The 26871-nt window shown below is 35.9% G+C and overlaps 1 protein-coding gene across 1 annotated transcript; it reads left to right on the top strand.

The window, feature by feature from the left end:
* LOC110700192 (mitochondrial import inner membrane translocase subunit TIM50-like) lies at nucleotides 1–25331 on the top strand. Its single transcript, XM_021877725.1, has 10 exons — nucleotides 1–371; nucleotides 1295–1383; nucleotides 1935–1971; nucleotides 5305–5366; nucleotides 5468–5581; nucleotides 7958–8062; nucleotides 8185–8283; nucleotides 15999–16158; nucleotides 16257–16359; nucleotides 24953–25331. The coding sequence occupies exons 1-10, from the start codon at nucleotides 107–109 to the stop codon at nucleotides 24996–24998; spliced, it is 1080 nt and encodes a 359-aa protein (XP_021733417.1). The 5' UTR covers nucleotides 1–106; the 3' UTR covers nucleotides 24999–25331.
* The last annotated feature ends 1540 nt before the right edge of the window (nucleotides 25332–26871 follow it).

Here is a 26871-nt window from a genome sequence, read left to right as displayed (position 1 = left end):
CCAAAAAATATAGAAAAAAAATCCAACATTTTACGTTATTCGCCCCCTCTCCAAAAAGCCCTAGTGCAAAACCCCTCTGAAATCTTCCCAAACACCACTTGCAACGATGTCGTTGTCTATACTTCGATCTCGACTCTTAAAATCATCCGCCATTAACACCAATACCAAAAACCTTAACACCATTATCTCCCAAAGATTCCATTGCACAAATCTTCCCAAGGAATCGCCTTTATCGTCTGCTTCTTCTCAACCTAACGAAGTTCCTCCATCTTCTCCGCCGAAGAATTCCAACGCTTTTTTCACTGCCCTAAGATTCGGCCTTACTGCCGCCATTACTGGTGCTGCTGCTTCTGTAGGCTATGCCACTTACGGTTCGCTCTCGTCAATTGCTCTTTTTCCGATGATACTTTTGTTATTTTATTCTATCGCTTTTCAAATTAGTTGACGCGTTTTCCTTAATGTGTTTTTGTATTTTTTAAAGATAAGTCAAATAATTTTAATGCTAGTAATTCTTGTATTATTTGATTTGATCTTTGGTTCACTTTTTAGTTGACTTATGTTGGTGTTGTGGTTTTGCAAATTGAATTGCTTGGTAAATGCACAGCTGCTACTTATTAAGGCTGCATTACCCGAAGAAGTAAGTAAGTCCGGCGATTTTGGGGTGGTTGGTCTGGTGCTGTATTACTGTATAGTCTCTAATCCTCACTTCCTCTCTCCCTCTCCCGGTTTTGCCATGGTATAGGGTCTGCCCCAGTGAATACAATATTTAGCTGTTTGGTTTAGTTTACGCGTTGTTGGAGTAGTTTGAGGTCGTGTTTGTTTGTTGAATTGGCGGAGTTTTGATTTCAACAATGTATTCTTTTATTGATTGTCGATGTATAAACAACTGTTTGCTACCAGGAAATGATAGTTCGATAGAGCTAGAATGCGCCAATGCGGAATATGTTATTTTAAATTCTAGCTCTCATATGGCTGATGAATCGATGATACTTAGTAGTTCCACATAGATTGCAATGTTGAGTAACGAGATTGTGAAAATCTAAGGTGTAAACAAGAAAATCAGTGAGAACACCTTTTTTATTTTTATTTTTTTTGTTTTAAAATATTGTTTATTTATTGTGTATGGTGATGGGCTAAATGCATTTAACAAGCTCATATGGGATGTAAGCACTATGAAACTTACACTGTTTAAAGTATGGATTTTTTTATCCATTAAATTTTCATAAGTAAATTTTAGTGTGATAGATAAGTGTCCTGTAATTTATACAGAATTTAAGGTAGTTTTTGTTTGCAGCATACACATTAGAAGAAGTAGATGAGAAAACAAAAGCATTTCGAGCTTCTGCGAATCATCACATTGAAGATGATGCATCTTTTATCAACGTGAGTACAGGATTGTGGTTGCCTTTTAGATTCTTTACAGTTTCATGGTATTACTTCAGTTATGTCCAAAATATAACATGATTATGTTTTGGGAAGATAATATGTCTGGTTCACTGAGGCAATGATGCCTGAAATAGGAGACTTGGGATACAGGATACTGGTCTTTGTGTTTTGACCTTTATCCTTATGGGATTAAAAATTTATCACATTGAAGATGATGCATCTTTTATCAACGCGAGTACAAGCTTGTGGTTGCTTTTTAGATTCTTTACAGTTTCATGGTATTACTTCAGTTATGTCCAAAATATAACATGATTGTGTTTTGGGAAGATGATATGTCTGGTTCACTGAGGCAATGATGTCTGAAATAGGAGACTTGGGATACAAGATACTGGTCTTTGTGTTTTGACCTTTATCCTTATGGGATTAAAAATTTAAGATCTTCTCTCAGTATTTTATCTTTTCTAGTCAATGTTAATAACACTTGTTACATGATCGTTAATGATGTCAAACACTGGTCTGATGAAACTTCTATATGTGTTCTTGTGTAGAAATTTCAAGCTTTGGGGCATTACGCTGCTGTGGTTGGTATATTTCTTTCTCTCTTTTTTCCAATTTTTTTATTGGATTTTTCTTTTTTTTATAGGGAAAAAATAATGTTTTTTTTTTTTTTTTTTTTTTTTTTTTTTTTTTTTTTTTGGATATAACATATTATCAAATGAGTGTGATAATTTATACTACATTAAGGGCTTATAGCAATGTCAAATAAATTATCCTCTAAGCTATTGAAACCAATATCTATGCTACTTGGATCCTTAACTTACCTTGCCAATCCTCTGTGTTATAGATTTATTTCTACACAATGAACAATTATGATAGCTCGTAAATAAGGTCGAATGCTTGAGTACTTGGATTACTAAACGATTGAATTACAGGGGATAAACATAACTTGAGGTTATGAGTCTCTGAGTAACTTTAGGCTACTAGTCTCTCTAGTGTTTTTCACTCAATTTTCTGGATACCCTCTCTCCTACTACATTCCAATACATATACTCAAGACTTAGATCCTACATGTGACCTTAATTAACTAAAATGGAAACTCATACATTCATGATTAAAGGAAGCTGCTTCCTTTCCCTAACTCTTCCTTAATTAGTCTTGTCTTGTTGCTCATTGTTTCCCTTCAACAACTGACCCTTGCTGCTCTGTTTTGCGCGCCTGGAGTAAACCAAAATAGGTGGCTGAGTTGGTGCTTTGTAGCCGTTGACCCTGCTGACCCACTCCATAACATCACTCCCCCCTTTGAGTTTCACCTTGTCCTCAAGGTGGAAGGAGGGAAATCGCGCATTAACCGCTTCAAACTCTTCCCATGTGGCATCATGCCCCGGCAGACCCTTCCATGATAGCAGTACTTCGAGGATTACATTTGAACCTTGCTGGGTGGTGCGCACATCCAATAGCTCCTTTGGAAAGTTGTGGGAGAATGGTTGCATAACCCGTGGAAGTTCCTAAGGCTCTCTTGAGTTGTGAAATATGAAATACTGGGTGGATCTTGCAATCAGTCGGGAGGAGAAGTCGATAGGCCACCTTACCAATCCGCTCTAACACCTCGAAGGGGCCATAAAGTCTGGCTGCTAGCTTTTCGAATGGTCGTCTAGCTAGTGAACGTTGGCGGTACGGCTGTAGCTTGAGAAACACCTTTTCCCCTACGGCAAATTCGTCCTCTCTCCTCTGTTTATCAGCATTCGCCTTCATTACTTGTTGTGCCCGATTTAAGTTCAAACGCAACTCTTATTCTCTCGAGCAACAACTCCTCCAAATTACTGACCATAGTCTGCCCAGCCCCTATACGCCATAATTTCGGGGGGTCCCGCCCGTAGACAACCTTAAAAGGTGTCATTTTGGTCGAAGTGTGGGGGGAAGTGTTATACGAATATTCGGCCCAAGACAACCAACGGGCCCAGGTCTTGGGCTGTTCCGATATGAAACAACGCAAATACATTTCAAGACTCTTGTTCACGATCTCCGTTTGGCCGTCGGATTGAGGGTGATATGCCGTGCTACGCCGGAGATGTGTTCCTTGCAGCCTAAATAACTCCCTCCAAAAGATACTCATAAAAACTCGATCGCGGTCCGACACAATTGAAGCCGGAAACCCGTGAATCCTCACAATTTCTTTGACAAACACATCTGCCACCTTAAGGGCATTGAATGGATGCTTGAGGCCAATGAAGTGCGCATATTTGGATAATTTATCCACCACCACCAACACCGAATCGAACCCCCGTGACAACGGTAGGCCTTCCACAAAATCCATTGAAATATCCTCCCACACGGCCTCGAGAATCGGTAGAGGTTGTAGCAATCCCAACGGGCTCTTGGTGAGGGTCTTGTTTCGTTGGCATACATCGCATTCACGAACAAATTTTCCCACGTCTTTCCTCATCCCCGCCCAAAATCAGTCCGCGGCAAGGCGGAGATAAGTCTTGATTTCGCCATCATGGCCACCTATTGGAGAGCTGTGGTATTCCTGTAACAACAATGGAACAAACTTTGAAGTGTTAGATAATACCACTCGGCCCTTATAAAAGAGTCGATTCCCTTCTACATGGAATCCTTTGGGCCCTTCCTTGCCTTCCTTTAGGCACAAAACAATGTGGCCCAGACCCCTATCCTCCTCCAATTCCCTGTCAAGCTCGGTCCAATCCACATAACAAGAGTAGACTAAAGCCCCATATTCCATCATCTCAGTCTTCGTCTTCCTTGCTCCCTTCCTTGTTCGAACCACCATAGCCTCATCCTTATGAGAAAGCGCATCCGCCACCCTATTTGCGGCCCCTGGTTTATAATGGATCACAAAATCAAATCCCACCAATTTCCTCAACCACCTTTCATACTCTCCATTAACTTCCCGTTGCTCAATTAAAAATTTGAGGCTTTGTTGGTCGGTGCGAATTACGAACGGCCGCCCTAATAGGTAGTGGCGCCACTTAGCCACAGCCAACGAGATTGCCATCAACTCCTTTTCATAAATCGATTTTCCCCTCACACGGACCCCTAGCAACTTACTGTAAAAAGCGATCGGCCTATCTCTTTGCATCATCACGGCGCCGATACCGTACCCCGACGCGTCCGTCTCAACCACGAAACCTTCATTGAAGTCGGGCACAACCAAGACCGGTGCCGTGGTCATGGCTGTTTTCAGTTTCTGGAATGCCACGGTCGCGTCTTCCGACCTCCCATAATTATCTTTTTTCAACTGAGCAGTGAGGGGGGCGGCAATCTGTGCATAATGCTTGATAAACTTCCGGTAATAACCGGTTAATCCCAAAAACCCTCGGAGTTCCCTGAGGTTGCTCGGAGTTTTCCACTCCACGATGGACCGCACCTTATCAAAGCTCTACTGTAATGCCATCAGATAATAGGGTGGAAGTCACAAATCTCATAATGTATAAAGCTTGACCTAAAAGTTGTCTTTGGCAGACCCTAATTGTTTCATAGAAATGATCAAGTCCACAAGAATGAGACAGGAATACTGCATTGTAATTTAAAATAGAAATCATATAGTACTGGTAATATTATAGTGTTGTCATATTAAAAAAAATAATATATTTGAGATTCTTATTATCCCACGGGACCCACACTATAATCTTGCCCATACCGTCAAAAGTATTTTTGTTTCCACAATTACTTTGTGTGTTTTATAAATCGAGGACAGGAGATGCCACATATTGGACTTTCTAGCGTATTATAGATATGGTGACCAGTGATCTTTTGATTTTGAGGTAGTTGTGTGTGTGTGTGTGTGTGTCCTTTGAAATATATTTAAGGTAATGTGTGTCAATTTTGCAATTTTTCTGATCTTTATCAGACTTTTATTATTATAATAATTATAAGCTTCTATCTTGTTTGGTATTTTAGTGCCTGCCAAAGCAATTGAACTCTACTTAGATTGGAGGAGATCTGTTGAGGATCAAGTTCGAGTAAGCAACTATGAAATTTAAATATAATTCCTATCATTCTTAAGTTCAACACTGTTTTGATCATATTTGTTGAATTTTTTTTGTTTGTTACTTTATGACAGGGTTTCACTGAACCGTTGTCTGATAAGCTACTTCCTGATTTGCCACCTGGAATGCAACATGTATTTACACTTATTGTGGATCTGAACGAGACTTTAGTTTATTCTGATTGGAAGGTAAGACCTAAAATTGATGCACACCTGAAATTGAGTTGAATTCTATTGGCTAGTTCAGTCAAGCTTTCCTGGCAACCCTAGTAAACAACTTTGTTTTTTTTATTAGTTGCAACATTTTTAATTTCAGATTTGCCACTACGTAATGTCAATCCCTTGTACTTGTTGTTATTAATATGTAAAAAATACAAAAAAATGATATTTTACTTATAAATTGAGACAAATTTAACAAAATCTGACATTATTGTATTTTTTTCTTAAGGTTAAATCATTATAGAGAGTCAAAGCAGAGTGTGATACGAAATAATCAATAAAAGGGGGAACAACATCAAACAATAGGTCCAATGCAACAACACAAGATTAATTTATCTCAACAATCACCAAGATCTATACAATAAGGGTTCTTAATCAATACCAACACCAAGTAAAGCCATGATTAAGGTAATAATAAAGAAAACAAAGGAGTATTAAAAAAGATCACAAATAATCACCAAGATTAAGGAGAGAGATCTAAAAACACGTGTAACTCTTTTTATAGGGCATCAATACAAACCCAGAGTTCTAATATTACAGCCCTAGGATTACAAGATGAATATGCAAAATAAAAACAAGTAAAATGAAGGAACAAAGGAATCAAAAGTCAACGCGGAAAAGGGGTGCTGGAGCGGTTGCTCTAGGGAGTAGGAGTGAGCGCTCCACCTAACAAGTCACTCCTCGCTATTGCCTTCTAAACTCAGCGGGGAGCTAGAATTTTGCCTCACTATCGAGGACCTTCTTTGAATTAAGCTCTCTTTCTTGGCTTACACTTAGAACCCATGTGACTTTATTCTTAACTACATAAAAGGATCATTCAGCCATGATGATGGTCAACCTAGAGACATGACCACCTTATCTTAGCACGACTTTGAATTACAACATGCGATTCTTCTTCGACCTCCTCCACTAAGTTCCATGCACCCGCATCAAAGTGTGTGAATTGTGCAAAAGTGAAACCAGTGTAACTTAAATGAAAACGGAGGAACTACTTTCTTTGTTATGTTTTAGTCGCACTTTTTTTATCACTTTTTTCAATGCACTAATTCAACGATTAGTATCTCTAATTATCAGTAATTATAAATTATAGAAAGTTGATAATATAAAAGTATACATTGAGATAATTCTAATAAGCTCCCATATAACTATTAATCACCGAAGGTAGTCAGAGTAGACTTTGTGAATAGTTTCACAAATAAAAACTTGTCAAATAAAAAGGGACAGAGGAAGTTATATTTTCTAACCTGCTTTTTCTCCATCTGTTGCTTCTTGGGGCTAATAAAAGGAAATTATAAAGAAGAGTATGTTGTTGGTGCAATGTGTCAATTTACCGTGTAAGTAAGATTTATGCTTTAGCTTTTGGCCACTTGAAATTTTATTCTTGGTAGTTGTATTCCAATTTACATTATTTGGTTTGAAAATGCAGTTTCGGTCGCGGTAATTCTGTAACGGAATTAATGCGTTTATCGCAGACCGCATCGTGGTTCTCGCACAAGAATTTTTTTAAATTTAAGTTTTGATTTTTTTCTCGTAATTTTTAAAAATCTTACTCATGCATATTTCGTAATTGTATCTTGTATACTTGTATGCTCTTTAAGACTTCAACTAGTACTCAATTGAAAAGGGGGGTTAATTTTAAAAAAAGGTTAATTGGCAAAAGGTGGAAGTAAGGGGTGTGGAATGGGGACTAGTGGTCACGTGAGATATGAAAAAAAAAGAAGAGGGTAATAGAAAAGATGGTGGGGTCATCTGGTCACGTAAAAAATTCTAAGTAAAAATTAAAGTGGTAACTTCCAGCTGTCATAAAGCCATACCCAACTACCCCATGAATTGCTTTTTTTTTTTACTACAAAAAAACCCCTTTTTATTCAAACTGTGGATACCAAGAAACTGATCGGTTTCATGTAGAAGCATAAACCCTCGTCGAATAGAAGTCAAAATGATTAGATTTTGGATTTTTTTCTTCGAATTCTGCAGGTAATGCTTGATGCGGCCGAGTTTCTTTAAAAAACGGCCGTATCGGCCGTTATCGCGGGGTTTTGAAAAGCGGCGTGCTGAATCGGTAAATATCGTAATGGCAACTTGGAAATCCGTTACGTCTCGCCCGATTCGCGACATAACGGCCGAGTTTTCGAACCATGGTTATGTGTATAGATGTTATATTTTAGTTGAGCTTATGTATTCTATTGAAAAAAATTAATTATTAATGAGTGTATTTTTGTAATTTTAGATGGAAAAATCTCATTGCTCCATTCTTAGCCTTTGGTGGAATGAAATGAAAATTGCGTCTTTCTAAATAATGCCTGAACTAAGCAACTTTTTCTCTTTTCTTTGTATTATTTACAGCGTGAAAGGGGCTGGAGAACATTTAAGAGGCCAGGTGGTGATGCCTTTCTTGAGCACCTAGCACAATATTTCGAAATTGTTGTGTATTCTGACAACTTGTCAATGGTGAATTTTTTTTTTTTTTTTTTTTTTTTTTTTTTTTTTTTTTTACGCTGTTGTTTCGCTGCTACTTCCCTGATTTTATTAGAAAATTGTTCTTGAGATTGGCTTGTATCTGGCATGTGCAGTATGTGGACCCCGTTCTTGACAGATTAGACGAGAAGCACTGCATAGCTCATCGGTTATCTAGGGCTGCGACAAGATATGAGGATGGGAAATATTATAGGGTAGGGTTCTTTCTATTAGCACTTGTTCTTTAAATCATGCACTCATCCTTTGAATTCATCAGTTGCTGAAAAAAAGTAAAATAAAATTCAATTGACCATCTTGTTTCTGCCTTTCTGGTTCACATCAAACTTTAAAGTTGATATCCATGTCATTTTCAAGAAGAGAAATCTACCTACCTTTGCTCCTTTCTATACACAAGGTTGAATTATTTTTCAATTTGAATCAGCTAGGGCTATCTTTAAATTTAATTATTTTTTATGGTTGAAAAGGGTTTGGTTGAACAAATTTCTATTCAACCATGAACAATGTAACTTAGTAGTATTATGTTGTATACCTTGTGCTTGCATCACCTTGACGTCATCTTAATGAGAGGGTTCCTGGTTTCCTCTTTTTAACGTAAAGTATAATCGGTACGCCTCATTTTGTTTTGGTTAACTACCTTGTCAAGTTGTCATCTATCTTTATTTGTTTATTCTCACAAGTTTGTTGTTCTAAAGGTATAATTCTGCTTTCGTCACTTGCTAAATGTCAGTTGTCTTTTATACATTTCTATTTCCGAATTGAAAATAACATCTGTCTTCCTTCTCCACTCCTCCCTTACCATTTTCCTTCTCTGTTATTAATTTGTTAACAATGTTTTGTTCTGTATTGGATTTTTTTGTTAGATGTTTGGCTTTCATTTTATCTTCTTAATCATGAATCTAGGTATTGTAGCAATGGTTGCTATGGGTTTGTTGTCATTTGCTTATTTCTGGAAGACATGCTTAGATCAGAATGATGCCTTAGTCATCACTCTCTGTAACTCTAGTTGGGACACCCTCAATTGTGGGGAACATGGAAACACATTGTTCCTGATATTAGGCTGAAGATGTTGTGATTATGGGGATGCTACTTTAGAACCCCGTCATGATCTATACCTCAAATTATGAAATGATTCTCATTTTACCTTAACCAAAATTTCTGAATAATATTTTACTATGGGATTAGACTATCAGATAAAATGTAGAGGAATTATAAGTAAAAGGAAAATTTGATTTGGATAATTTGACCTTTGTGCGATCTTGTTTTATTAATCCCACTTTCGAATTATTCCAAAATAATCCAAGCTTTGGGGGTGTTCTAATTTCCAAGCAGATCACTTAACCTACAACAACATCAAGTCGTCTGCCACGTGTTGCGTTTTCATTTGTCCAAGAATTATTATTCAATATATATATATTTTTTATAAACTTAATTTTTTAAAGGGTTTTTCTACATGGTACCTTCAAATTATCGCGTTTTCTATGCTGTACCCTTTTAAATCCAAATTTCTACACGGTGCCCACAAGTTTAAGTAACTTAATTACTTTTAACCATTTTATTAAGTTAATGTTAAAACACTTTTAAATAGACTACTAACTATGGTTAGCAATTTTTTTTTTTACTTTTTTTAAAAAAAAAAAAAAAAGAGGTTAGTATAATATAACCTTATAATTTAGTTATAACTTTATAAGATAAATTTAGTTGTTTTTCCCCCCAAACTCACGATCTTCCATAGCTTCTTTCTTTTTCTTCTCCAAAATGAACTCTTTTTCTCTAAACTTTCTCAATCAACTTATCCCTAATTAAAATCTGAATTATGCAAGAATGAATTAGCAAACAACCTCAACCAATTTCTAACCCGCAACCTTCCCCGTTAAAACCCAAAAAAAATTCCCCCGCAAACCCCTAAAATTCAGCCCCATATTCACCGTATCGTCATTCTCCGATGTCAAATCGACTCAAATGTAATCCAAAAAAATTTGTAAAACATGAAAGTAGCAATCCAAAAACACAGTAGTTATGTTTGTATTGTTTGTCTCTCATTTTTGATGAAGTGATTTTTTATCTCTGAAATGTAATCCAAAAACAATTTGTAAAACATGACAGTAGCAATCTAAAAAAATTCAGCACCTTTTTTTGATGATGATGTGATTTTTTTGTATTCTTTTATATTAAAGAACTGAGAACATATATAATATACTAAGATGGAATCCTACATGGAACTTCTAGAGCATATATCTCATTATCTATTACTTTGTATTGTTTATGATTAGAATGCCAGCTGCCATGATTTATAGAACAATTTTGTTACAGTTGCAAAAAAGGGTAGTAGTTAATGCCTGGATTTATAGAACAATTTTGTTTATGCAGGATCGGGTTTGATATTTTATAAAACCAGTTGCAAAACAGGAATACAGAAAAAACATATCTGTAATTTTAGACAGTAGCAATCCAAAAAAAATCATAAAAATCTGTTTGGTTCATCATATTATCCATTATACCAGTGAAAATAGTCCAAAAACACAGTAGTTATCACTACTAAAACTGTAATCCTAAAAACACCCAGGTTTAACAAATTGCAAAACCCACAAGAATAAGGGAAATACATGGGAATAAGACCAACACATTAGGGAAACCAAATCTATCTTGTCTTTTGTCTCTTGCCAGCACAACTTGTAGAATGGAGAGGAGCACTTGATGAAGGTTGAGTTGAGTTCGACCTTGGTTGATGCAGATGGCTTACCCTAGTTGCGTCATGTGGTTAGATGCTTGCGATTCTGCAATCATGAGTTCAATCATGTTCATTTCATTACTTGTGCGTTCTCTTGTTCTTACATTACTTTTCCCCTTTGAAGCTGCCTTTTTTGAACTTGTATATGTGATTCCTTGTTGCATTAGTTTCTCTTTTCGTGTTGCTCCTCCCTTGCATGTGAGAGCATTGTGGCCATATTCTTTGCATTTACTACATTGAACGGTGCTACTCCTCTTTCCCGTCCTCTGCTCTCCCTCTTCTCTTCTCCTATTACGTGAAGGCCTCCCTACGCTCCTTTTCATAGTAGGTGGGATTAACTTTGGGACAGCAAGCTCAGGCCACTGGTTACAGTGAGGAATTGGTAAAATATTCCCCTTGTATGCCTCCTTATACATAGCCACATAGTACCACTCTCTAACAAAGTCCAATGGGTCCTTTCTAGCATGCCAAATAGCTTTGATAGCATGCTTACAAGGAATTCCACTCACTGCCATTTACCACAAACACAACTCTTATTGTTCAAGGATACGGGAAACATACTTCTCCCATCTGACACCTCATATTCACCTCTTCCTGCGGGGTATGCATTGCATTGCCTTAAATCCTTTGTTAGGACCCTAACTTGAGCAAAAATATTAGGACATACTCCATCATCTTTCCAATCCTCACATAATTGTTGCCTAGTTGCATGTCTAACCATTGCGATTCTTCTGACACCTACATATGATGACACAAGTTAAATTAATTACCTTCAAGAAGTGTCAGGATTGGGTAAGTCCTTTCAACGCCTATAGTGTTATTAAAACTCTTTACAAAGTTGTTTGTGTTCTTATCTGAGCATAATTGAGGATCAAACCTCCATTTAGTCCACCTTTCCATTGGTCCAATCTCTTTAAGCCACTTCACAGCACCTAAGCCTTCATACTTTTGAATTTGCTCCATTGACTTTCTAAATGTGAACACACAACATGCATTTGCAACTCCCCAAAAAAGTTTGTGCATCAATACTCCGGGGTAATCTTTCTTAAAGTTTTTGCGCAAATGTCTAGCACAGTATCTCCTTGGAACCTTGGCCCAAACCTCATCCAATGAAGGGTCAATACCCTAAGAGATCAACAAATGCAAAAACAAGGTTAAAATAGCAAATAATTATGTATCACAAAAAAAAAAAAAAAAACCACACAATACCTTTTGCCTATCTGACATTATCGTCCAGTCATCTCTTCCATCATTAGTCAAGATGTTCTTTAAGTGATGAAAAAACCAAGACCAACTAGTCTTATTCTCGGAGTCAACCACTGCAACAACAACCGGGAATATCTCATTATTTAGATCAAGAGACACGACACTTAAAAGGATTCCGCCATAGTTGCCCTTAAGGTGACATCCATCAACCCCAACACACCTCGACATCCATTCAATAACCCCCTAAACTATGCAGCAAAGCTTATGAAGATTGACTTTAATTGTAGTGGTCTCCCAGGCTCTTCAAGTTCTTTCCATGTACAAAAAGCTATGGATCCTAGATTTCTATCCCTGATCAACTCACAATAGAATACAAGGTTTTTGTAAGATTCATCATGCCCCCCTTGAATAATATGCAACGCTTTGGCCTTCATCTTGTAAATTGTAGAGGTAGCCATAGTCACTCCGTACCTCTCCCATAGCAAAGCATTCATAGCTTTCCCCTTAATATCTGGCTGGACCTAATGTCCTCAAGAAGTAGCAGCCAGTCACAATTACACATTGGGTTGTTAACCAAGGGGTCACATTTACGTCCTTCTCTAATGCTTTTAATTGCCCAAATGTGCTCATCTGGCAGTTTATTTGCATGAATTCTCCAAGAGCATCTCATATCAGCACATTCTGCAGTGTACCTGTCATTATCAGCTTTTTTGACCACTAGTGAGAATCCCTCTTGCACACAAAAGTCTCTAAGGACATCTCTAAAATGGTCTTTATCCACGAATAATTGCCATGCTCTTAACCTTATCCTTCCAATGTCAGCATCATCATAAACCTCCCCATTTCTATACATCCTTGACAAATACCCACCGTCATCTTCATATACATCACCTCTCACACTAAAAGGTTCCCATCCACCATCCACATAATTTTCCTTAAGCAGTTCCGTTGTATTCTCCTCGGCGTCAAAGTCAAAGTCAAAATCAAGTAACTGGTCACTTCCTTCATCAGACTCTAAAGGTTCATACTCATAATCACTCTCACTACCACTACTACTACCGTTCTCATGTACTTCAACCATTTCCCGACCGACAATTGTGTGCTCCCTATCCCTAAACCTAGTCCTTGAACCAGAAACCTCTTGTGTTTCCACCTCTGTGTTGTCATTAGTAGGGTTCCATAATCCCTTGTGGATAGCTGTTGTTTTGGGCATCTTCTTACCATGAGTGAAAACACAAGGCCTACATGACTTAGGTTTTGGGGTAACAATATTAAGATTTGTGGTTGTAACTTTTGGGTCGGGTAGTGGTGAGTTGTTCACTTGTGATAAGGATTCAAACTCATCAAGGGAAATAGGAATGGCTTCATCATATTTAATGTGGGGAGGAGTTTCAAGAGTGTCAAGTGTCACATTTGTTTGATTTTGTGAAAGAAAAATATGAGGTGGAGAAGTTGATAACTCCTCCAACATTGCGGGTAACCTTCGAACATATATTTTCTGCCTACTAATGCTAGGTTGTGAGGTATTAGGTTGGACAGTTGGTGTATTGTTCGCCTTCACTTGCATTGCCAAATTCCAAATGAAAGAAGGTTGTGTCAAACAACCAACCTACAAATCAATACTCTTCTTCCCAATATCTTCAAACATTTTCAATAAGCTTTTATCATCCGTAAGGTCAATTTTTTTTTGCCTAGCACAATAGTATAGGCTTGGGTACAGGGGCAAAACAAAACCTTTCTTTGAGAACTCATCACACATATCATTGATCACATCAAGTAGCACACATTGATCAACATCATCAACCACAACATCGACAACATTACCATCATGATTAATTCTTAACACCCTCCTATCCATTTTGCATCAAATTCGTAAACAAACCATGTACAAACAACTTAAATTGCTGACAAGAAACCATAAAATTCAATATATACTTGTAAACTACAACTCCACTCAAACAAATTTAGACATTCAACATAGCAAACATAAAGTAAACATGCAAGAAGTTTACACTGGTAATCAACCCAACAACGAACTACTATTGTTAAATTTACCAATTCTTTTGGTTAATGTAATCAATTTTAATTATTGTAAACATAAGATAACAAAAAATTAACTATCAATTTTGTATGAAAAAAAATTGTTCGATCATACCTTTGCCTCAACGAAGAACACCAAAATTTCTGATCGAAAAAAGCAAAGAAGTATTCTGGATATATATGTTATTGTATATATTAATCGATCCTTATTAGCTTCGAATTTTCGAGTAAAAATCTTAGGGTTTGTAGCAATTGGGAATTCAATGAGATAGTCGTTTTCAATCAAACAGGGGCGCGCGAGAGAAGGAATTTGAGGGGTTTGATCAGAATGAGGTTTTATTTTGTATTTATGTCCTTTTTAATAAATTAGCAATTAACTAAGGTGGGTGGTTAATTTAACTACTAGTTAATTATCATGAACAAAAACGCTTATAAAGGGAAAATATTAAACAATACATAAAATTTGTGGGCACCGTGTAGAAGTTTCGATTTAGAAGGGTACAATATAGAAAACGCGATAATTAGAGGGTACCATGTAGAAAAACCCTTTTTTAAAATACATATTTATCCCCTTTCCCCTCTCCATACTTTTAGGCCACCTCCTCTTCCTCTTCAGGTGCATTACTCTTTTCCGACCATTGTCCCGTCCCGCCCTCACTTCCCTTTCCGGCCTCTGCAACCCCGCCCCTTCCTCTTTCTTTCTCCGTCATCTTTCCACCACCGCACCCAGCCATCCGCCCCACTCCTCCCCCTTCCCCTCACTTTTCGCCACCACTTTCCTCTCTCTTTTCCCACTGCTCCTCCCTTCACTTTTCCGACCACCTCACCCCCTCCTCTTCCCCCGCACCCACCTAAAATCGGCAATCCAAAACCCAAAACCCTTCCCCTAAAGACACCACGATTAGCACCCCCTCTAAGGCTACCATGTTCAAGGAAAATTTTTTAGTTTCGTATTTCATAAGTTGTATGTCGCCCTCCCCCCACCCTCCTGTCTCTCTCTCTCTCTCTCTCTCTCTCTCTCTCTCTCTCTCTCTCTCTCTTTCTTTTTTATTCTTTTTTTTTTACCTTGCATTTTTCGTTTTGCTCCTCTACCTCTGTCCTTTCATTGACCTTTTCCAAACTTCTACTTCATAAATACCATCCGATTGATTACTTGACTTGAATTACTGTAAGATCTTTGAGCTAACTCAATTGATCAAATTTCAGATTTCCAGTATGTCATAGGTCATTCATTTTTTTTTAATTTTTTTTTACAAGAATCATAGGTCATTCTTGTAATGTTTTGTGTGCTTCAATTAAGCCAATATAGCTTTCCCATTTCCAAACTAATTTTAATAATTTTCCAATCTGGTGAGTGGTTTATAAGAGTACATTGAAACTCAGCATGTCTGTATACTTGTAACCCCCTTTTTAAAATAAAAATATAAAATGAACTAAAACATTCTCCTTTCTAATTTCTTATTCTATACCATGAAATTAACTAGCTGCTTTGTTGTTTATGATTTTTGGTTAATCTGATTCTTGTAGGCTTCATGACTTTACTTTCTTAACCTTGTGATGAGAAGTACATATGTGGTGGAACTTTGAGAAGTGTAATTCTGTGCTCCTTATGTGGTGAATATGTGAAATGCTGTTTGTTTAACATATGACTTTATAATCTCTTTGGAGTTTCCACCACAATTAGCCTCCATTAATTATATAGTGGAGGAGTTAGGCCTTGTAATGTATTGTAGAATGTCATCTTAAAAAGGAATTCTTGGGGAAGTCCAGTTAGATAAATATATCTTCCTGTTCACAAGGCCGTATACATTTATCAGCTCTGAAGTTTATCTTGACTGATCCAATTGACTATCATGATTTATAAATTTCATGGCTGTACCGTAAACATTATTGTAAAGGTTATAGGAGGATTATAATTTTCTATTTATTGTGCAGGACCTTTCCAAACTGAACCGTGATCCTAAAAGGGTTATTTATATTAGTGGCCATGCCCTAGAGAACTGTCTTCAGCCTGATAATTGTGTCCAAATCAAGCCATGGAAAAGTGATGATGTGGATGATACTACTCTGTTGGATCTTCTTCCATTTCTTGAATGTGAGTATGCTTTTATGCTATGTCAAACATCTTTTAAGTGTGGTTTGCTTACTAGTCAGTTTTTCAGCTTGTTAAATTGTTGGCTTTTTTGGTTGCAGTTGTAGCCCGGAGTGGACCATCAGATATCCGCCAGGTGTTAGCATCCTATAAAGGAAAAGATATTCCGAAGGAGTTTATTGAACGCTCTAAAGAGCACCAAAGGTTTGTTATGAACCTTGTAACTATGTGTGACTCTAATTGCTGATATATATATTTCATAAATTAAGTAATGCATTTGCTTGGACTCAACTTTGACAATGTGATGTCATGACATGGCCTGGTTTCGTATATTGGTATATGCCTGAGGCTTTCTTTAAAACCTGGGACATGACACAGTGATAAGAAAAGTTGGACTCCTCTTTCTATGTACCCAAAATTATCTCCTTGATCTGTCTCTTAGCCACAATACTCCAAATATGATGACAGTTGTCTTGTCGCCAAATGTTAACAATTGATGGAGGAAAGTGAAGTGAGGTTGAGGGGACCAATCAAATTAAAAGTCATAATGGGATATAGTTATCTTGTGTTAGTCTTTCTCGTCTGTTATTTATTAGATTCATGTCTCTTTTAAGATTGTTATTTCTTACCTTATTCCTTAAAAACTGAAATGGAGTCAATCAAATACTATCTATGTTAAGAATTGCAGACTGATCAGAAGTCTGACATTCACACCCTAGTTAAGCCATGATTGAAACTTATAGCAGAAAGATATTACAGACTATGATCCTTTTACCTCTTCTGTAATTATATAACTATTTCTTGTGAATACTTTGTGAACCTACAACATGACTAAACTGTCGATAGATCCTCAATTTGTGTTGTATTTGTTCTTTATTTTTACACTTGTACAACACCTTACAATAGCCAACTTATTACTGGTTATTGCCTACTTGACATTACCGCTGTAGCTCTGCTCCGTTACAGAGAACTGGTTTTTTTGCTTGTTTTGCTCAGGCTACTGATAGTAAAACCTGTGAAATATAATGTGTGTTAGTGCATTACTTATGAGGTATGAATACTTAAGGCAAGAGGGGGGGGGGGGGGGAGCATTTGTGTATTAAGTTAGGGGGAAATATAAAAGAAACGACATTAGCTACGTACAATGAATTTGGGACAGATCTATGTTTTAAGGCTTAAGAGGGTAACGAAGGGATAAATCAGTTCCGATTTTTAGAAATATGAAGGTTAAGTTCTTAAACAAAAATATGATGAATAGATTGTGCTTGATTAATAAAAATGTTGATATAAAGAATATGGTGGAGGATGGGTTTGATTGATTATGAACGAAGTATTAACACCTCAATCTGACGCCAAAGTATTCTTTGTTTGTGATGGTGGTGGGGATTTTTGCCATCATGGAAGAGGTTGTGGAGATAGAAAAGGGAATTTAGATTGAGGATAAAGAAAGGTTGGCGACAATGGTTTGGGGAGTTACACACACACACACACGCACACGCACACACACAAAGAGGCTCATGTAAGAACCCTCCTCTATATAAGAACCCAATCTTATTTTACCTCCGGTTCAATTTACTCGCAAAAATTTCCTTTTTTGGGTGGTTCAATATACTCGTAACAAACTTGTTTCTTTCCCTTTTTAGTATGTTTTTGGGTGATAATTTACCAATGTACCCTTTTTTTTTTTAAAAAAAAAAATAACCTTATTAAACTGCTAATTCTAATTTCACTTGATTAAACCCCAAGCTTAATTAATTAAACCCCCATCCCATTTAATTTTCTCTCTCCTCCTCCAACCCCATTTTCATGGTGGCTTCGTGGTGTTATGAGCGGCAGGGGTTGTTGATCAGTGGCGTTGTGGGTGTGATTCGTGGGTAGGGTTTCGTGGTTTCAGATCAGTGGGTTTGTGGGTAGGTTCCGTTGGTTTGGTGGGTTGGTTCGGTGGGTTGCTGGGTTCGTGGGGTGCTTCGTGGGGTGCTGGGTTCGTGGGTTACGGGTTCGTGGTGTAGGGTGCGGGGGTGGTGGTGGTGGTGGGTTTGGCGAGTTGCTGGGTTCGTGAGGTTGTTGGGTTCGAGGGGTGCTGGGTTACAGGTTCGTGGTGCTGGGTGCGTGGGGTGGTGGTGGTGCGTCGATGGTGCTGGGTTCGTGGTGGTGGTGGGTGGTTTTGGTGATGCTGGATGGTGGTGGTGGGTTGTTTCGGTGATGCTAGGTGGTGGTGGTGGGTGGTTTGGGTGATGCTTGGTGGTGGGTTATTTAATTTAATTAAGGTTGAATTTGGTTTTTTTTTTTTTTTTTTTTTTTTTTTTTTTTGGGAGGGTTGGATTAATAGTTAAGCATATACCCTTATTTTCTTATAATCATACTTTCAATCTTTTGCCTTGGTTTCTGAAAACTTGTACTTTGTTGCGAGTAAATTGAATTGGAGGTAGTATAAGAACCAATCTCAACCCTTTATTAGTTTTGATCTAACCATCTAAAATGATCTTTTAGTAATGAGATTTCTGTAATTTTGAGGAGTTCATATTTAGAACTTTGAAAAAAATTTAGAATATAGGAAAAAATTCAGAACATAGCAAAACATTAGAACATAAGCAAACTAAAATTTAGAACATAAGAAAAATAATTTAGAACATAAGTTGAAAAAATAATTTATAACATAGGAAATAAATTTAGAACATAAGTTGAAAAAATAATTTAGAACATACGAAAAATTTTAGAACATGAGATGAAAAAAAAAATTTATAACATTTGAACAAATTTTAAACATAAGCTAAAAAAAGTTTAGAACATAGGCAATAATTTGGAACATAAGTAGAAAAAAATTACACTAAGATATTGTAAAAACTTTAAAACATAAGCAGAAAAAATTTTAGAACATAGGAAAAAGTTTAGAATATAATGTGTTTTTACATAAGAAATGGTTCTTATATAAAAAGGGATCAACCCTTCGTAAGGATCCGGTAAGAACCCTCTTTATATGAGAACCCTTTTTTTATGTAAGAACACCTTATGTTCTAAATTTTTTTTCTGCTTATGTTCAAAACTTTGTCCTATGTTCTAAAGGTATTCCTATGTTCTATATATATATATTTTTTTTTTACTTATGTTCTAAATTATTTTTCCAGCTTATGTTCTAAATTTTTTCCTACATTCTAAATTATTTTTTGAACTTATGTTATAAATTTTTTTCTTGTGCTATAATTTATTTTTTCAACTTATGTTCTAAATTGTATTTCTGATGTTCTAAATTTTTGTTTGCTTGTGTTTTAAACTTTTGCTATCTTTTAAATTTATTTTCTTATGTTCTAATTTTTTCAGCTTATGTTCAAAAAATTTTCCTATGTTCTTAAGATTTTTTTTCTATGTTGTAAATTTTTTTCTATGTTCTAAATATGAACACCTCAAAATTAAGAAACCATTACTAAAGGATCATTATAGATGGTTAGATCAAAACTAATAAAGGGCTGAGATTGGTTCTTATATAAAGGAGGGTTTTTACATAAGTCGTCCTTTATACTTCCTTCGTTTCTATTTAGTTGACGCGTTTGATTTAGGCACATATATTAAGGAGAGGAGAGAGAGTGAGAGAGAAGGAAAAAGCAAGTGGGGTAGCTTGTAAATGCAAGGTAAAAAAGTTACCACAAAAGAAAACGTGTCAACTAAAAAAAAACTTCCTAAAAAGGAATACGTGTCAACTAAAAAGAAATGGAGGTAGTATAATTTACCACAATTAATTATTAACTTGTTTATCATCAAAAAAATCATTTTTAATTATAACTAATACTCTCGTAATTTATTACTCGCTCCACTTTCCTCGGATCTATTTAATTACTTGCTCTATTTCCTTTTTTGAAAACTTTTAACTATATTTTATTATTTTTCTCCCCACTAGTGGTCCCCTCACTTCATATTGTAATATTTTTTATGTTCTCTCCTCTTTATATATATATATATATATATACATATATATATACATATATACATATAAATTACATACATACATATATATATATACTCCCTCCGTTTCGGATTACTCGCAACAAAGGACAATGTTGCGGACTCCTAGGCAAAAGATTGAAAGTATGATTATTGAAACATAAGGATATATGCTTAACTACTAATCGGTCCAACCCGAAAAACAAAAGGAAAAACAAATTCAATCTTAATTAAATCAAATAACCCACCACCACCGACACCACCAAGCAGCAGCGACACCTACCACACCACCACCACCACCCAACATCACCGAAACCAACCACAAGCACCACCCAGCATCACCGAAACCACCCGCCACCACCACCACCACCACCTAGCATCTCCTAAACCACCCACCACCACCACCACCAACGAACCCATCACCACCGACGCACCCAACACCACCCACAAACCCAACATTACCTAGCCGGAGCACCCCATCGTACCCAGAAGCATCCCACCGTACCACCCTAAAACCACCGTACCCTACAGCATCCCACCGTACCCAGCACAATCAAAACCCCAAAACCAAAACCAAACCCACGAACCCTCAATAATCAAAACTCATAACCAACAATCGAACCCAGGCAACAACCCCAATCAAACCCACAATCGAACCCAGAAAACCACGAACCCTTGAACCCACAAAACCAGAAACCCTTGAACCCATCAACCCAACGAAACTATTCACGACCACCACCACCACTAGCCAGACCACCAAGCTAGCGCACCCACCGATCCCGCGAACCCACAAAACCCTAAGATCTTGAAAACCTTGAGAATGAGGTTAGAGGAGGAGAGAGAAAATTAATGGGGATAAGGAAGAAGATGAAAAAATTTGATGATGATGGAAGAGAGAGAAAAATAATGGGGATGAGGAAGAACTGAAGAAGATAAAGAATGATGAGGGTGGTTGAATGATGAGGGTGGTTGAATGATGAAGGTGGTTGGGATGATTGATGAGACTATGAGAGGGAAGAGGATTGATTTAGGTGGAAATTCTTAAGTTAATTAATGTTAGAGTTTAAGTTAATAATATAAAATCAGAATTTTTACTTAGGGTGTTTTAGAAAATAAGTAAGGGTAATTTTGTAAAATCATACAAAAAACTTACTAAAAAAGGAAAGAAATCACTTTGTTGCGAGTAATGTGAAACGGAGGGAGTATATATATATATATATATATATATATATATATATATATATATATATATATATATATATATATATTACCATAGTTAATTATTTAACTTTTTTATCATCAAAAAAATCATTTTTAATGCTGTATATAACTAATACTCTTGTAATTTACTACTTGCTCCACTTTCCTTTGCGGATATATTTAATTAAATGCTCCATATTTTTTTTAAAAAAAAACTTTTAACAATATTTTATTATTTTTCTCCCCTCTAGTTGTCCCCTCACATCATATTGTAATATTTTTCATATTCTCCCTCCTCTTTACTTATACTTACTTTTACTTTTTTTAGATTTATTTTAATATTTGCTAGAGATTAAACAGTAAGATTACAAGCTAGAAAAAAGGTAGAAAATTGGCAACCAAAGGATAGATTGTATTATCAAACGGAGTATTAAAATATTTAGGGGCCTTCATTCGAGAGGAAGGTGCCCTCTCAAAACAAACTTCTCAATTAATTTCTTTGATGCCTCCCCCAAACACCTATTAATACCCAAATAAGCCAACTAACAGCTAAGAAAGAATCAAAATAACAAACTCATAACAAACTTTCCATAGATTACTATTTTACCCTCTTCCCACAAAACTGAATTTTAACAAACTTCCAACTCAGAATTCTGATTAATTCTTGATCGTTCTAGATTAGGTGAAAGCGTATGCATTCTTCAACCAACCCCATTGTCCTTCTTATAATAATATTGGGTTTTTCTAAGCTATACCCCTAAGGTAGTTGAGTTTCTAAGGTGTACCCATGCTTTTTCAAGTTTCTAAGCCGTGCCCTTCAACTTCTTATCAATACTAAAATGTACCCTTGTTAGTTATTTAAAAATTAATTGAGAGTGTGATTTCATGGCTTTAGTTTTCGTTATTAGGGTTGTTGTGGTTAAGATTTCTTTTTCGTATCATTTCCTTACCTTTTATCATCTTGTTATTAAATTTATAGTTAACTTTAGGTGACGTGGAAGTCCCAAGGAGGATACCATTCATTAATGGTAGTGAGTTGAGGGGCACAACTTAGAAATTTGAAAAAGCATGGGTACTTCTTAGAAACTCGACTACCTTAGGGGCATAGCTAAGAAAAATCCAATAATATTTTATACTATATCTCCTAAAACTCCATGTTCGGAGAAATGGAGCAAGTAATAAAATACGGAGGGATTAGAAAAAAAAAAACACATAGCTCTATGTGATGTTTTGAATGTTTTTGTCAACCAATAATAATCGGCAAACTTATAGGTTACCAATGAGAATTGCTCAACAATACTTAAAATGGAATAAAAAAGAAAAGAAAAGAAAAATAATCAAAATATCATAGGGGAAGGAGGTAAGTGACACTGATGGAGTAATGGTTTGTGTTTTCATAATACTTCAGACAAAAATTTACTTGGTACTTTTGTAGTTCCATGATATTCAATTATTTATACCTCCCTTTATATAATTACCATATTTTCGTATCGAGTTTGAAGCTAAGTCATTATTATCAAATGTCATTTTTTCTTTCTTTCTTTTTTTTTTTTTTAAAAAAAATTATTTTGTAAGCCATTGCATCATGAATGTGAGTCTTTTTTTTTCCTGTCTTTGAAAAATTCTGAGATGTTATTCTGAAAACTCTGTGGAATATGGCAGTTGAACATAATTGATGACAAATCATGCTGCAAATAATTGAGTTTTTCACTAGTATTATTCTATCAGCATTGGAATTTTCTGCCAAAAAGATATCTGTAATTGCATTATCTGTATGAGTCATGTTGCGTGCTTCTGACCGAGTCACTGAGAGGATCAATTTGTTTAAGATGTTGCTACGATATCACTACTTTTATTAGAAGACCAGTGACTGATTGGAACTGCAAAATACATAAAAGTGTCATATCTGTCTGTTGGTACAGCAGACGGTAGGAGTTGGTGACTACCTGAACTTTGTGACTTAGCTAGTAAAGCTATGTGTAGCATGGATTGGCCCTTGTTATATATAGGGGTGAGCAAAAAATTAAGGTACCCTGAATCGGAACCGGAACGTGTTAGGAACTTCAGTTCGGTGTAACAAAATGGAGAACCTATTGCAATAGGTTCCGGTTCTCAATTTTTTAGAGCCAGAACATGTAGGGTACGCTCTAACCTTATAAAAGTATCACTTAATTTCAAATTATTCACCAATTCTAACTTATTTTTTAAATAATAAATATCAAAATTACAATTATAAATATATGTATTAACAACTACTCCACTATTAGTTTGTTTTATTTGCGAGTTGTAAACATTGTAAATTAGTGACCAACCATCTGCAAAAAGTTAGTAAGTAAATTACAAGACAAGTACCCTTAATCGGTTCTGGTTCCGAGTCAGAATTTCCAGTTTCCAATGTCCAATTTCCATTTGGTTCTAATTCATATATTGATAGGGATGTCAATTCGGTTAAACAGTTCGGGTTTGGGTTCGGTTTATCAGTTTCGGGTTATAACGGGTCGGTTTATAACGGATTGAAATAATAAGCGGGTCGGTTTTGAAAATTATCGGGTCAGTTTGGTTTGGTTTTTTTAATTGCAGTTTCTATTCGGATCGGGTCCTTATCGGGTCGGGTTTTAGTCGGTTCGGGTCATAATCAATTTGGGTTGAACTGGGTCGGTTTGAAAACGGGTTTAGCCCATTTAATGTGGGTTTCGGTTAAAAACAGTTCGGGTCTTAATCAGGACGGGTCGTAATTGGTTCGGGTCATAATCAGTTTGGGTTTAACTGGGTCGATTCGAAAATGGGTTTCGGTTCAAAATAGATTGGGTGAAATCGGGTCCAACCATTATTGTTTCGGTTATAATCGGTTTAGATTGAACTTGGTTGGTTTGAAAACGAGTTTACCCAATTTGAAACGGGTTTCTAATCAAAATCATATCGGGTTAAAATTGAGTCGGATGATTATCGAGTCGAATTAGTCAGATAATGGGTAGGAACGAGTCATGTTATAATCAAGCCAAGTCATAAATAAGTTGGGTTTATCGAGTAGTGGGTTGAAACAGATTAGATCATAAACATATTGGGTAACAGGTTGTAAATGACTCAGTCATAACGGGTTACGGGTTTTAAACGGTTTGGTCATAACGGGCTACGGGTCGTAAACGGTTCGGTCACAACGGGTTACAGATTATAACCGGTTCGGTCACAACGGGTTACGAGTTGGAACGATTAGGTTTATCGGATTTTTATCGGGTTTTAACGGTTTTTGGTTTAAAACGGGTCGGGTTACTATCGGGTTTAAACGTAATCGGTTTGGGTTGCTTTCAGTTTCGGGTTGTAACGGTTTGTCTTGATAACGGGTACGGTTAGTAACGGTTTGCACAAATTCGGTTTAGTTCAGTTTCGTTTTGGAAAAAATTGGGTCGGGTCAGTTTTCGATTTCCAAAAAACGGGTTTTAAACAGTTCAGTAATTATTTCTATTCCTTGCTGTGTAAAAGTCGATTTTCTATCTTTATTTCTTCCTGCTGCAATTTGTTTCTACTTTAATTTACAACCTCATTGACCAATTATTTTGGTATTATGGACTTCTTGCTGGATAAATCTGAAAAATTGTTCTGTTATTTGGTATAACTTAATAGTTCATTTAAGAGAAATTTATTTAATTCTTTAATGCTGTAGGCGAATGCAAGAACAGAAACAGCAAGGACGTTTTTGGCGACGTTGAAATCAAATTTATTTTATGCTGCTACTTAAATATTGGCAAGCATAACCATTTTCACCGATATAGTTGAACACCTAGCTCAAGACAGCGAATTCGCAAACAGTTGATAATTTGGCACAGCTTCAGCATGAAACAAATTCGGCTCTCAATTGTTAACCAGTCATATTCAATTATATTTTTTTGTCATTGTACATTCTGAGGAAAAACTGGAAAATTTTGTTTCATCCTGTTAGCTTCTTTATAGTTGAACAAGAGATGCTCAAATAATGTTATAGCAATCAACTCCCTCTTTAGTGTACCCTAATAGATTAAAATAATATATGGTTCTTAGTTTAAGAAAGCGCACCAAGTTTTTCATGGATGCTAGGCTAACCAAGGTGCAAAGTTAAACACATTTGTCTATTTTGCCAGAGTACAGTGACTACAGTCTGTACAGTAACCATTTGCAAGGTGTTGTGACTTACCCTTTTGTTTTAGTTGATTTAAAATTTGATTTTTACCACCCCAAAAAACTCCGTAGGAGACTAAACTTTCAAAAGTTGCAAAGAGGAGACTGAAACCTGGCTGAAGGGAATATTCTAGTCGCATTTGATACTTAAATCATTTAATAAAAAACACAAATTACTTTGTGAAATCATCTTCCCGCCTCTTTTTCCTCTCCACCATTATGGTATGCAACATTCAAAGGGTATACCATCAGCAACCGTAATCGGTCTTTTAAAGATCAAGAGCAGTAAGTAGCTTCTTAATGTTGGAGATATCAACAACAAAAGCGGGATCAAATTTGAAATCTCATGAAGTCATGGTGCTATAATTTTCAAGTCTTTAGATATGTACTCCCTCCATTTTTAAATACTTGCCCCACTTTTTTTTTCCGGTCGTTTTTAAATACTTGCTCTATTTTTTTATTTGGAAAGTTTATACAATATTTAATTTATTTCTTTCACCTAGTGGATCCAACAAATATCATATTTTATTAATTTCATATTCTCTCTCTTTCAATTTCTCCACTGCTTTTGCTTTTTACCATTTTTTATTATTTCACCAACCTCACTACCTACATATTTTATTACTTTCTCCAATTTCTTCTCAAACTCCGCGCATGGAGAAATGGAGCAAGTATTTAAAAATGGAGGGAGTATAAATTAATCAAATCAGACCAATTTTGTTGAAACCTAAACATTTCCCATTTTTGGAAAAATTTCTCATTTATTTGGACTCCAATAATTTATAACTAGGTTAATCCCGTGCGATACACGGTTTTATAATAAGAATTGAGTTTTAAACTTTTAACACATATTGAAATAAAATAACTACTTCCTTCGTTTTCCTAATAAATTTTTTATTAAATAATATACAATTCCCAAAAGTGCATAATTTTCATATTTAATTAGGAAATATCAATTAAATTATATTATTAACTATTGTTAACAAATCATAAATAACTAAATAACATAATATCTATAGAAAACCAAAAATTTAAAAATTCAAATGAAATTTAATTTTCAAAGCAATGTTAAATAGGGTAGCTTGTAAAGGAAAAATATGACATCATCCAAGTATTTTGAAGGGAAAAAATAAAATAAGAAAGTGACACGTAGGCAGAGATGACATCAGCGGTTGTTACTTTAGTATAGATATAGATAGATAGATTATACGTGAATTTTATTGCTCAAATTATAATATCAATTCACCAAATTCCAAAATTTTGAAACAAATAATCAAATAATATCGAACTTGAAACTATCCTCCACATCGATGACGATGGCAACGGTGGGCAAATATTACGAGTAGTCGATTAAAGCTTGTGATATATTTTGGCAACATTTTGGGGACAAACATAGCATGTATATGCAATTGGTTGCTTGAAGCTGTT

The sequence above is a fragment of the Chenopodium quinoa genome, unplaced genomic scaffold (genome assembly GCF_001683475.1).
Source record: "Chenopodium quinoa cultivar QQ74 unplaced genomic scaffold, ASM168347v1, whole genome shotgun sequence".
In the NCBI taxonomy this organism is placed as follows: Eukaryota; Viridiplantae; Streptophyta; class Magnoliopsida; order Caryophyllales; family Amaranthaceae; genus Chenopodium; species Chenopodium quinoa.
Note: the sequence above shows the minus strand (reverse complement) of the source record. Positions and strands in the feature narration are given on the sequence as shown.